Here is a 13,455-nt window from a genome sequence, read left to right on the forward strand (position 1 = left end):
GAAGAGCAGTCAGTGCTCTTAACCGCTGAGCCATCTCTCCAGCCCGCCCCTACAGCCATCTTATTGGGCAGGCAGGCACCTAGCGTCTGTCCTCCGACGCCTTCTACAGGACCCTGACACTAACGGGTCTGGCACCCTTGTCCATCTGTGTGTTTTCTCCTCTCCCTCCAGGTCTGCCTGACCTCTAGCACTGGGTTTGGAGGGAGGTGTAAAGTTTCAAACCAGACAAACAGCTGAGGTGGCAGCCTCAGATCTCCTCACAAGGCTCAGGGTCAGGTCCACTCTGGCTCTCACAGAGAGAGGTCCCTGCCTCTGGCTGTGTTCTCCCTCTTGCTTATGATAAACTCTCTCCTTCACTCTACCTGAGAATACTCATGTCCCTTCCTTTTACTTTTTTCTTTCTTTTCTCATACACAAGGGATGTTAAGGGCGGGGGTCTACAGGCCACACTGCACTACCTGCCCATCGGTCGATATGGAGTAGTCACACCAAGGAATACTGGGTTCTACCAGTCCCCAGACCCAAGAAGGAAGTGGAGCAAGATATTCAAGTGACCGGGAACAAGGTAAGCAGGCTATGACACCCTCCCTAAGGCCTGGCCTTTAGAGGAAAAGCGTGTCTAAGGTACAGAGTGACCCTAGCTAGCATGGTAGTCACAGAAGCTCTGGATAAACCTCCCAGTGTGTTTGCCATTTTGAGGGGACAGTGAGCAGGCCTGTGGCCTCTAGGCCTTGAATTGTGTGATCTGTGCCCACAAGCAGCTTGGATGAATTTGTCATCTTTTGCGGGACTCTGCCTTGCCTACAGAACAGCCTGTGGAGACTCTAGCAATTGAAATAAAAATACTACGCTCTCATAAAAAGGGTGTGGAGGGACTTGTGAAGTACGAGGCCTCCACAGGCTGACCTGCAAAACCATGCAGGGGACATAAAGCTAAGAAACTGGGGCCCAGGTGGGCAACCCAGGGCCATGGAGGAGGGGATGGATGCTAGGGGCTAGGGAAGCCCAAGGTTGATGCTGGCTCTTCTGGGCCTGGCTGTGACCTTTAGCAGGTAACCCACCGTATAGACCTCAGTTTAAGATTAGGAGGGAGGGGGTGATGGACACGGATCTCCTGACTTGGCTGGAGTAGCCATGGCTTAGGCTCCAGGATGATTCTCTTTAGACCGGGCTCCAGCAAGAGACTGACTTTCAGCAATCTAACTCTGGTCCATGAGGGATGAGGACCTAAGACCTGGGTTCTTTGGAATCATCGTCCCACAATGGAGAGATTCTGCTAATAGCAAGAGCTACACATGTTCCAGACATTAATATTCACAGACTTCATGTTCTGAGAAGCTAGAAGCTGTGAAAACCCTTGTGGGTCCCATGCCACCTGCTGGAGCAGAGTACGGCACTGTTGGTGTCACTGCAGGTTCCTCATGACACCTTCTAATCCCTTGTGCAAACAGGACCACATCAGGACCAATTGGTACCCAACGGGCCGTGCGGATATGAGTTCTGCCTGGAGAACCTTCCAGACACTCACTGGCGCTGACAGGATGGGTGCTGGTCTGGCAGAAGCAGAGATAGGTTTTTCTGGACCCTGCCTTAAGGAGACCACAGGGCAGGGGCAGAGCACCCATGTGGCCTTGTGGTGGTCCAGAGAGGGAGCCACACAGGCACGAGAGGGAACTCCTTCCTTCTGACTCTTGAGGAGCCAACAATGGGTGCCCCAGAGAAAACCCCTGACAACCCTAAGGTTCTACTCACTATCACTTCAGAACCCTTGAGGGACTTTCAAAAGCACTTCTGGGTCACAGGGACCAGAAGCATTCATGAACACCCACAAGACAGGTGTCTCTAGGATACTGGCTGCCTGTACTGGACAGTTTTATATCAACTAGACACAAGCTAAAGTCATCCGGGCGAAGGGAACCTCAGTTGAGAAAATGCTTCCATAAGATCAGGCTGTGGGCAAGCCTTTGGGGCATTTTCTTAATTAGTGATCAGTGATGGAGGGCTCAGCCCATGGTGGGTGGTGCTATCCCTGGGGTGGTGGTCCTGGGTTCTATAAGAGAGCAGGCTGAGCAAGCCATGGGTAGCAAGCCAGTAAGCAGCACCCCTCCATGGCCTCCGCATCAGCTCCTGCCTCTAGGTTCCTATCTTGATTCCTGTCCTTGCTTCCTTCCGTAGCGTACAATGTGCAAGTGTGAGCGCCAACTACTCCCTCTCCTCCCCAGTTTGGTTTCTGGTCGTGGTGTTTCATCACAGCAGTAGAAACCCGAATCAGGACACCATCTCTGAGGCATGGCAGACGAATGTCTAGGATGGCTCTCAGGCAGCACAGGTGGGAAAGATGGGCAAAGCAGGGGTCATGGACACTGTCCTAGGCTTCCCCAAACTTCCAAACAAGGCACCGGGGAGTCAGTGCCTTTGGGTCATAGCCACATGTCCACCTCGGTATGCACCGTTCACCTGCCCACACGCACCCAGTCCAGCCTGGCGTTCTGCCCAGCCCGAAGCCCTGCCTAGCTGGAGCCTCCTGAGCTGAGACATTTGCTTGTTCAGAATGTTCTAGCATTTAGGCCTTTCATTAAGTGATTGCCTTCCCTATTAAGGCACATTAGAAGGTTTTCATGTGGTGCTTAAGGCCCTTACCGAGCCTGAGGGGATGGAGGAGGTAGGACTGACAGCCTGCAGGACTGCAGGACACAGGCCCAGGGCAGCCCCACGTGGGCTGGGGGACCAGCAGAGGCCTAGGTTATGTGTGGTGTGACCATTCACCTTCTGGCCTTGAGCAGGCACCAGGATGTAGACACTGATGTCTCAGTTGTGGCCGGCAGCATCTGGACCTGGGCAGGCCACCCCTGATGCTGCCAGCCTGGAGGGAGCAAGAGAAGAGTGCTAAGTGGAGCCTTAGGGGTATGGTGGGTAGAGAGGCCCTCTGCCTGAACCTGGACCTTGCGCTCTCTGAAGACCACCTATGAGGGCAGTGCATCCTAGGAGAGAATATTTGCCCCTAGCAGGGTACCACTCAAACACCCCTAGAATTTTCCAGAGCCATGTGCCCAATCTCCATCTCCATCTAGACATCTGGACGTGAAAACTAAGACTGGGCAGGACCCATAGGGACACACAAGGGAGGGAGGCTGTGAGGAAAATGGTGCCTCCTTTGTTGGTAGCTGAGAGATTCAACCCAGTTCTCCAGCGGCCTCCCAGTGGTGCCCCCTCCCAAAGAAGCTGTATTCAGAGGCCTGTACCTGTCTGAACTCCTCCCAGGAGTTGGTCCAAGTCCAGAGGTGTGCTTTGTACTGGCCAAGAGTGACTGCCATCAGTGTGTTGCCACGGTAATAAAATATGGGCCTGTTGTGTTGAGGAGAGAAAGAGTAGAGATCAAGTCTGTGTGTTTACATGTGGAGCTCCTGGCTGGGAGTGGCAAGTTGCCCACTTTAAAGTATCACCCGATACTTTAAAGATGTGCTAAGGCCACAGAGAACAAAAGGCAGGGGGGAATTGGGGTGCACAGCTCAGGAGGGTGATTTCCCAGCACGCATGAGGTCCTGGGTCCTACTGGCCTGGTATGTGTGACAACAAGGCTACAGGAACTGACCTGAGTCATCCCCTGGCAGGCCCTCATCCCTGTGGAGGCAAAGCCAGGCCCTAGGAAATGGGGCTGACAAAGGCATAGAGCTGCTAACACTGAGATCCCCTTCTTGGAAGTAAGATGGATCTGGGACTGGGAAAAAAGCCAACACGTGTTGGAAGGACACCGCCCATCTCCGAAGTCTTAAGATGCTTTCCTAAGACTCAGGGCTTCCAGGGGCCCTGATGGACCAGGTTGGTCTCTTTCCCAGGTGCACATCCCAGGTGTAGCTCTAAGGTTCCAGTTCCACCTTGTTTCCCTCCACCCCAGCATCTACACTGTTTCCTCTCATATGGTCATAGCCAGCCAGTGAGGAAGGTTTAGCCAATGCAGGAAGTCATGAGGAGCTGGGGCAAGGAGGCAGGACTAGAGGTGGGACAGACGTCGTCTAGTACCAACCTGTCTATGATGTGGCCCTGGAGCATGGTGGGGAGGAGGTCAAGGCCATCAATTACCCTGTCACTGGGGGGCTTCAGGCCTGCAAGGGACAGGCTGGTGGTGAAGAGGTCCATGATGCTTCCCAGCTGGTGGCTGACCTGAAATGGATGCAGGAGTCCTTCAGGCGCTCCATCCTGACCCGATGGTGTTTGTGGGCTGGAGCTTGGAGTGGTAAGCACCTGGTTCTCCTCTGGGTATGCAAATGTGCACGAACGCCCAACACTTACACCTGGCACATGCCATGGGTGGGAGCACAGCCAGGTTAAGTGGAGTCATGGGGCTGGTAGGTGGCAGATGGGACTTAAACTGAACATCTGACCCCAGAGTCAGGACACACCTCATGTCCCACTGCCCCTACCACATATGGATCAGCTGTCATAGCTAGACCCAGAATGCTAGAGCCCCTGCTCCTCCTCACAGAGACACACATAGGGGTCCCACTTCTCAAGGCTTAGCTGTCCCAAAAGAGTCGACAGTGTTCATTTTGACACCTGAAAGCTACTGTGAGCTTTGTGTATCAAAGGAGAAAAGGTCGGGAAAGACCCAGAAGTAGCAAGGAAGCCAGGTGGAAAGGCACAAAAGAAAGGGTCCAGTCTTCTGCTTCACCCAGTCAGAAGGCAGTTCCAAGAGAGGCTGAGGCCACTACTGTTCATCCGTGGATGTACTGGCCCCATGGAAAGTGTACCTAGCTGTTTTCTGCTCACGCCCTGACATAAGTGAGTGGCCGGGGTTCTTTTGTGGCTCTGCCTCCTCTGTACAGTGAGTTCCCTCATTGGCTCGCCCACCCCCGGTACCCTCTAAGTGCTGCTGTGCTGGAGATAGAAGTGTGCTCATCTCTTTTCCCTGACCTCTGTGGCTTGGGATGGTCAGTGCAGGGTAAGCACAGCCCCTGAGAAGATATATATGTGGCTTTCTAGGAAGACAATGATTCCACAGCAGCCGGTCAGGACCTCAGCTGGAGTCCGGTTTGGACAGACTTTCTTTATTGCTCCTTGCTTGGCCCTCATTCGACTGTGCCAGCTGGATACCCTGTCGAATTAACCTTGAACTTGACCAGACCCTAAGGCTGGCTGAAATCCGCCATGTCCATGTTGAAACCCCTTTCTGCCCTTGCCTAACTCAGTCCCATAGCCCTGGTGTTCTGATGGGGCTTGGGGAGGAGGCAGTTTCTAAAGATAAAATGGCCGTGTCCGGACAAACAGCCCTGGGAGAGACCTGCATGCACTCTCTGCTGTAGAACCTGTCTCCTCACTTCCAAACCCCTTCCAGGTATTTCCCTCCAGAAAAGAGGGAAGGGGAAGGAAGGGAGCGTGTTGCATGCCTGAGGTGATTGGAAGGGGCGGGGTCTGACAGGCAGTGCATGCGTCTGAGTGCACAGGCGCTGCTTGTGTACCAGACAGCAGGAGGATGCTCTCAGCTCCTTTGAGACAAAGCTGGATCAAAGGCTGCAATTACACCACGGTTGCCAGGTGCAGCACCAGGGAGGCTACGTGTCTGCTTGAAGGTGATGGATGTCAGGGTGTCACAGAGCGCAGCCCAGACCCCAGGTGATCCCATCCTAGTTTGTGGGGAGCATAGTGAAAAGAAAGCCAACCGCTCTGGAGCACGCTACGCTTTCCTCGGAAGGCAAGGCTGATTTGCGTCAGACCTCTCTCCTTAGCTGGTGCTTCCTGAGGTTATCTGGCAGGAAGAGCTGTGGAAGCAGATGCTGTGAACCCACTGGACATAGCAGAGCAGGTTAGGGACCCTGGGTTGTGGGAGCCTTGTCAGTGCCACGTCAGGGGCGCAACCCAGGATCGGATGTGGTTCCTCGTGGGCATGAGGCTATTTCCCATCTCTCACTCATTGACAACTGAACCAGTGCTTCCTCAGCTTCCTCAGCTACATGAGGGCTGGCAGAGACAGCACCAGGACATGAAGAACAGGTGCAGCTGTGGGCCAGGTCCCTCTCCTAAGGGTCATAGCTAATCTGAGTGTCCACTAGTATCCCACTAGGCACACTTCTTCCACGTGTGATGTTTACTGCCACGGCACTCTGTTCTATAGAGGGGGCTGGCCAGATGACAGGCAGGCAGGCCTGTTCAACCAACTGGGAGAGCCACCAAGCTGCAAGGCTCTGCCGACCAGTGTGACCTGGAAGTCCTGTGTCAAGAGGTCTTAGGGAGAGGGTGGGTAACGAGGGGCAGAGACTCAGTCGGGTCTAGTTTTAGAGGCTAGGCACTGAGGGTAGGTCCCAGTTGTTGCTGGGGACACATGGAGACTGTCCCATGGCTGGATCTTGTTGCCAGTTCTGCCTGAGTGGCTGGCAGGCTGGACAGGTGAGCTCTTTGGGTTTCCCTTTCCAGACATGTACAATTAGGTAAGGACTGTTGGTGAGCACTGTTGTGGCTGGCAGAATGACAGCTGCCAGGGACATTTGCATTACCATCCCTGGACTCTGTGGCTACAAGATCCCACTCAGCAAAGGGGACATAAGAGAGTAGGAGGGACTAAGGATGTGTATCATCTGGCCTCTAGGAGGCTGGCTTGTACTGCCCATGTGATCCAGTATTCACAACACACTAATGGAGAAGCGGAGGGTGGAGGTAAGGAGGTGGATGAAGGCTAGCCCAGTACTTAACTCCAGAGGCCAAGAGCTATGGAACAGATCTGTCCCAGACTCTCTGAGGAGCCAGCTCCATGACTTGTCAAGAGGCCAGCAGATCCTGGCTCCTGACTGTCAGCTATTCTCTCCAGCCCCAAGTATACGGAGGGAGGATTCGCCACTGCAGGGTGAACTGAGGAGCCCAGACTGTCTCCAAGGTCACGGGGGAAAGAGGCCAGCTGAGGAGCAGTGACATCAAAACTCCTCTCAACCTCGAGCACTTAGTGTTCTGACTACAAGTATCACAGTGGATTCTTGGACAAGGGGTGGCCTGGTTGGAGCCAAGGCCTGGGGTTGAGGGTGCTGTCTGGCATGAAGGTGGTCAGACTGAGGTCTCAGAAGGATACACACTGCATCCATGTGAGGCCCCACTTCTGGTCTTTGTCACAAAGGCATCAGGGTTCTCTGTAGGGCCGCACCTGCCCCTTGTAGTAAGTCCACAGAACATGGGCAGCCAACAGACTACAGAAGCTTCCTTACCACCCGGGCACCAATGTCCCTGAGACCTTGTAGCAGATACAGCTTCAGTGTGGCACCGTGTGTGACTTCTGTGTGACTCACCTGGCCTGCGGCAATGTGCCCTGGCCACCAAGCGATTGCAGGCTCCCTCATCCCGCCTTCAAACGTAGTCTGCTTCCCACACAGGAAGGGACCATTGCTGCCACCTGAGGATGAGAGTCACCACCCATCAGCTTAAGATGTCAGGGCCCAGGTCCTCCGGGAAATCAGGGACACACAGCGCCCCTGGCTGGCAAGTGGCCTACCCTGACTTCTGAACTCATTGTTAGGCACATTTGAGTCCTGAGGTCACGGAGACAAAGGACTAGCAGGATGAGGTCAGGCTGCAGACACAAGTGGGGAAACCTGGGTGACCCTGACCCAGGCAGTTAAGAAGCTCTGGCTGCAGTTTTCTGAAGAGAGCAAACTACTCTTGCCTCACTAAAGCCACCAGCCCACCAGGAGCCACAGCTCAGAAACAAGGAACAGCCGCAGAAGCCCCTTCCTGTCACCTGTCACAGGCTACAGACACTGACTGAAGCTTTCAGTTAGTGTTCTTAGATGCTAAGATTCACAGGCATCATGTACTGGGGAGGGTCCTACTTAAAACATGGTCTACCCCAGATGCCCTGTGGTCTTTACTCAGTCTATAGGGGCAGGGCACACAGCTGGAGTTTGAAGCCACTGGGCCCTAAACAAGCTTGTGGGAAGCTATCGGGGATGAAGCCCCCTTCGATCTGGATCCCATGGTCTTGGAGGGGGGTGGGCCTGTTCCATAGGGATAGGTGTCATAGCGTGAGCTGCTGAGGTCCATCTCAGGCCCCCAAATTCAGGGGCAGGGAGAAACAAAGGAAAAGTCAAACAGAACTCTCATCCCGTGGAAATGTCACTGTGCTCTGTGGCTTCCGTGGACTGTGTTTCCTCTCCATATGCAGCATGAAAAGCCGTCAGATCAGAAGCCCAGCGGCTTTGCTCACCCGAACCAGGCTGACTACATGGATGAGACATAGGTGCGGGCACCAGTAAGGAGATGTGTGTCAGGGGAGGGCACTGGGCCTGAAGGCAGCCATTCTTTTTCTACTTCTTAGGTTAGGTACGGGCATATGGGGCTTTAAATTTTTTTAAAGTGTTTTAAAAATCAAACTCTAGCAAGTTTTGTTCAAGGAAAAACTTTCCTGGTTCACTTTGCATCAATCTGTTCGGGCATGATTCTAGTAACACTAGGATCACCCGGGTCAGTGATAGCCAGTGTGTATACTCCGTCGTATTTTCCGCTCTGAAATAATGGAGCTGAATACTTGAAATTTGAACGGGTGCCCAGCTCCATATTATTACCACTGTAGGGATGGACACCAGTTTTGGCCGACCTGGCATAGGATTCTATTTTAGGTTTCCTCAAAGCTGGGCAGTTGTCGGTGAGGAGAACCAGTTTTGCTTGGCCCTGTCTGACCATCTTCGGAGTCCGCTGGTATCTTAGGATATACTTGCATTTTTTATAGCAAGTGGGAGCCTGGGGCTGACAGACTGCAGAGACCTTTTCCATCATTTCTGTGGCTACCGTCTTCTACCTTAGATGCAGGATGGCCTCCGACCTTCCACACAGGAGAGCAGGAGCCACAATCTTGAGGTAATTGTTAGAAATGCCAGGCACCTTCCTTCGCACCCTGAGAGTTGGCCAAATGGGTAACAGTTGAGCTCTGGGCATCTTCTGGGAGGGGATAGGGTCCTGTTCTTTTCTCTGAGATGTATGGGGACACTCACTGAAGAAGAACTAAGGTTGCCCATTGAGCTGGGCGTTGAGAGACTCCGGGTCAGCCTGGCTCCACCTGGTGCTCTGTTCTATTACCAAACCGCTTTTGTTTGGTTTATGAAGGCTGCACTGGGTTAGTTCACCTGAAACCAGGAAGCCCCGGGGCACTGGGCTGTAGGACTGACTGTGCCACCTGAAGGGCCAATGCTGCCTACAGGCTGGGGAGATTACTGGGCCCTCAGCCTTGACTGGTAGCCTTGTATGGGTTGCTAAGCATCATGGGTAGGTGTCTCAGATCAGTCCATTGGATGGCTCCCAAGGCTGAAGGTGTTATTCCTGCCACCTCTGCAGCAGCCAAACTGCTCTACCCCAGCACCACCAGGTGTTCTGCCTGGCTGCCAAAGTCTCCTGCAGCCTGAGGCTGTGGGAAACTGGCTTCTTGCAGGTAAGGACCTTTCTGAGACATTCCCTCCCCCTGACACTTGCCTGTTCTTCTTTCTCAAAGGATTCAAAAATCATGTGAACGCAGGCCAGGCTTGAGTCAGCAGGGCCAAGACACTGCTGCTGGGTACTGTATTCTGGGAGGTCTGGGAGTCGCTTTATAGCCAGTGACCTGGGGCCTGAGGATGGGAAGCAGAACTTGCCTTCTTTGGGAGCAGAGATGAGCGCTGCACCATTGTCAGACGTAAAGAAGACAAATGTGTTCTTACTGATGCCCAAGTTCTGCAGAAGGCTCAGGATCTTTCCAACACTGTCATCTATTTCCCGGACAGCATCGCCATAACTGCAAGGGAAGATGGCGCTCTATCAGACAGCAAAGGGCATTAGTGTTAGCATTCTGTCTAAGTTCCGCCCCCACAGCCAGGTTTGCCTGACACTGTAAAAGGGGCTGCTTGCCCCCTCCTCACTCTCTTGCTCTTGGTCTTCCCCTCTTCCCCTTTGTCCCTTCTCTCCCCATTCCCCTCCCCACTTCCCTCCGCGTGCTCATGGCCAACCTCTATTCCTCTCCTCTTCTCCTCTTCTCTCTCTTGTTCCCCTCCCTTGTCTCGTCCTTTCATTAAACCTCTCCACGTGGAACCATGTTGGTCTGGTGTGGTTTGTCCAGACACGAGCCGAGATTTCTACCCCAACAATTAGTGTGACCCAAACACTAATGTTGTCACTTCAGAGGTGACCAGTGGGGTGTCTAGCTGCTCCTCAGAGAGAAGTTCCAGCTCAGTACAATTGGTTCATTGCAAACATTGTGGACATAAGTACCTTGGTTTCCTTTCATCGATGATCCCAGGTTGGAGGGGGTTTCAGAGGCATTGATGTTTTGTATCTTTCTTTTATGGTGCTAGGAATTGAACCCAGGGCCTCATGTATTCTAAGCGTCTCCACCATTGGGAACCATCCAGGCTGCTTTGGACTTTCCACAGTGGCCCAGACCAGCCACTCAGCGATCCTCAGTATAACTGAAGGCCGCCGTGGGGCTTACGACTCACCGCCCTCGAAGGCTGGTACCCAGGAACTGTTTTGAGGCATACACTGGTGCGTGTGTGGCGTCGATGGCCCAGTAGAGGAAGAAGGGGCTCTGCCTTGCATGTTGTGTCCGGATGAAGTCCAGAGCTTCCTGTGGGAAAGGCCTCCATTCTCCTCTGCTGCTAGACAATCCATCATACCCCTGCCTCCCCAGCTTCCTCCCGAATCCTTGCCTCGCCCAGTCTGCTCAGCCTTACTTGTAAGTAGAGTTGGGTGAGGTTAGCTTCCCCGGTCTTTAGGTTGATTGGGAACTCTTCATAAAATCTGAAAGCAAAACTCAAATATCAGAATTTAGTCAAGAAAGAAGCCCCTTCCTCGATTTCACTGAAAAGTCGGTGAAGCACGCAGAGCAACTAGGTGATGATGATCCTGTCTGAAGTGACAAGGCCATGATGGCTCCAGTGTGTCAGATGAGTTAGAACAAGCTGGGGGTATGTGTGCCGCAGGGATGGGAAGGTCAGGAGGTGTAGCTGAGTGTGTGTGTGTGTGTGTGTGTGTGTGTGTGTGTGTGTGTGTATGGGTACACATGTAAGTTCAGGTGTGCATGCAGTAGGCGCACATGTATGCAGAGGACGGAGGGTAGTGGAGGGTAGTATCCTTTGGGCTGGATCTCCTTCTCTTATTAATGTTTTTGAGACGGATTTACTGCATTGCCCTGCCTAGCCTGGGGCTCACTATGTAAACATAGTGGCCTCAAGCTCACAGAGATCTGCCTGCCTTTGTCTTCTAACTGCTAGGATTAGAGGGTGTGCCTCCACCCTGGGCTGGAGTCTCTAACTGGCTTTGAGCTCACCAATTGGACTCACGGCCTCGGGGAAACCTCCTATCTCAGCCTCCCCAGAACTGCAATTACAAAGACTTGCCCAGCCCGGGCAAGTCTTTATCCACAGAGCCATCCTCCCAGCGCCAGAGGCTGCTTTGTGAGAGGTGAAGATGTCCTACAGCCTGCTGAGAGGTAACTGTCCCTGGGTACCCCAAGGGCCCTTCAATAGCTCCTGAAGAAAGAACACTCATTTTTTAAGAGGGCAATGTTTGGCTTAGCCTTGAGGTCTGCAGATAGAAGAACTTCCACTCAACTTAGGACAAAGGCAAAGAAAAATCAAGCATTCAAAATGCAAGAAAGATGGGGGTTGGGGATTTAGCTCAGTGGTAGAGCGCTTGCCTAGGAAGCGCAAGGCCCTGGATTCGGTCCCCAGCTCCGAAAAAAAGAACCAAAAAAAAAAAAAAAAAAAAATTCAAGAAAGATGAGTCAGGTCCTGGAACCCAGAGCCACAGGCTGGAGGTACCCTCTGAGGCCTGGCCCAGGGGGGCTCCCCTCCTGACTAGGGTCTCTTTTCATGGTGACAATGGCAGTCCCTGGAGTGGCTCTCACATCTCCTTTCTTGCATACAGCTAATAGGCCAACTTATTGATGAAGATGACAGCTACTTGAGGGTGCACAGGTTCTAGACATCCCCTCCCCCAAATACAAAGCTATGATCACGGAAAGGTTAGAAGTGACCTCAGGTGAGTCTTAGGAGGTCCTAGGCAAAAGGAAACAGAGCGCTCTCTCTCTCTCTCTCTCTCTCTCTCTCTCTCTCTCTCTCTCTCTCTCTCTCTCCATGTAGGATACTAGACACCATTCAAGAACGTCAGTCCTATTCTTCAGCAAGTACCAGAGGATGGGACAGGGGGGGGTAAGGGAAGGGGTTCTGTCTGTTACCTGCCAACCATTTCCCAGTCCCTGTACACAGGGATGTTGGGCTTGACCTTGTTGTCGTATGGTCCAAAATGACAATTGGGGGATCCAAACCACTCATCAAATCCATGCTTCAGGGGGTGGAACTGGGGTCTATGACCCAGATGCCTAGAAACAGGAAGGAACCCAAGATAACTTCAGAGATCTCCTCACTGGGGACATTACAATGGTTTGATCATCAACAACACATCACCATCACAATTGTCAACTGTATAAGCAGCCTGTCAGCATTCCAGCACCCCCCCCCCCCCCCCCCGTCTGGACACTCCAAGACACAAAAGATTAAGACCTCACTTTAAGAGGGAGCACAGGGACCTATCTGCACCCCACAGATAATGCTAGCACCTAGAGCTCCAGGCACATGCAAGGGCGTCCAAGCATGACTCAGGGCATTCCAGCAGAGCACAGTGTCCTCCTGGCAAAGCTAAGGGCTTCTGGGCACAGCTGAGGGTGTCTCAGCACAACCAGTGGCATCTGGGGGATCGGGGCACAGTGAGACCCAAAAGAGAGTTTAGGGATCCCTTCAGGATTCTGGAAGGATGAACCGGAAGGGTGATTGCATGGGGAGAAATCTCCCAAATGCCTTGAAACTAGCTGGACTCAAAAGTCTGTGTTAGCCATCTCCAGACTCCAGTAGCTTCCTCCTGGACCCTCTATCCTTTATCCCCAGGGACACTCTAAGGTCCTTAGGTTTCTAGCCAGGCAGGTGGCGGCTCCATTTCTTACACAAAAGTCAGAGTATTCCACCAGCTCAGGGGAGCTCACCAGGAAGGTGGCCGCAAGGGAAGATGGTTCACTGGCTTAGGGCTATACTCTCCTCCTCAGAGCCTAGGGCATGAGGAGAAGAGAATACGGCAGCACGCCTACTCTGGTGATAGTGGGAGCTCTTTGGAGAGAGAGGCTCATCTCCTCTGAGAGGGGCCGGCAGAGTAAAGCTTCACGGGGTTAAGGTCCCCCCTCAGGCAAAGCTGCAGGATCCCTGTGTGAGGCCCCACCCTTCTTCCACCTCCACACCCCATGCCAGCCAGGTGTTAGCTCACACTTTCCCATCCTGCCACCTTTTCTCTCAGGGACACTTAACTGAATGTCCTCCATCCACTGGTAGCTAAAGAGCGCTGCCAAGACAACTCCAACTCCTAGCGTCAGTGGTCAGCAGTCCTGGGCTATCCCTGAAGCAGAGCCTGCCCTTCCTGGGAACCCCAGCTCCCACCTGTTCTTCAGAGCACTCCTTAAACTATCAG

The 13,455-nt window shown here is 53.1% G+C and overlaps 1 protein-coding gene across 3 annotated transcripts in view; it reads right to left on the minus strand.

Annotated features, from left to right (window-relative positions):
• Galns (galactosamine (N-acetyl)-6-sulfatase) overlaps positions 1-13,455 on the minus strand; it is a 33,726-nt gene that overhangs the window by 10,598 nt on the left and 9,673 nt on the right. For all 3 annotated transcript variants that reach the window (XR_010059982.1, NM_001047851.2, XM_017601245.3), the window contains 7 exon segments: positions 12,179-12,322; positions 10,674-10,740; positions 10,440-10,567; positions 9,600-9,739; positions 7,269-7,372; positions 4,025-4,161; positions 3,243-3,345 (listed from right to left, as the gene is read on the minus strand). Coding sequence is in view for 2 of the 3 variants with exons in the window: in NM_001047851.2 (NP_001041316.1) it covers positions 3,243-3,345; positions 4,025-4,161; positions 7,269-7,372; positions 9,600-9,739; positions 10,440-10,567; positions 10,674-10,740; positions 12,179-12,322 (823 nt within the window). In the remaining variant the exon portion in view is untranslated.

This window comes from Rattus norvegicus, chromosome 19 (assembly GCF_036323735.1).
Source record: "Rattus norvegicus strain BN/NHsdMcwi chromosome 19, GRCr8, whole genome shotgun sequence".
Classification (NCBI taxonomy): Eukaryota; Metazoa; Chordata; class Mammalia; order Rodentia; family Muridae; genus Rattus; species Rattus norvegicus.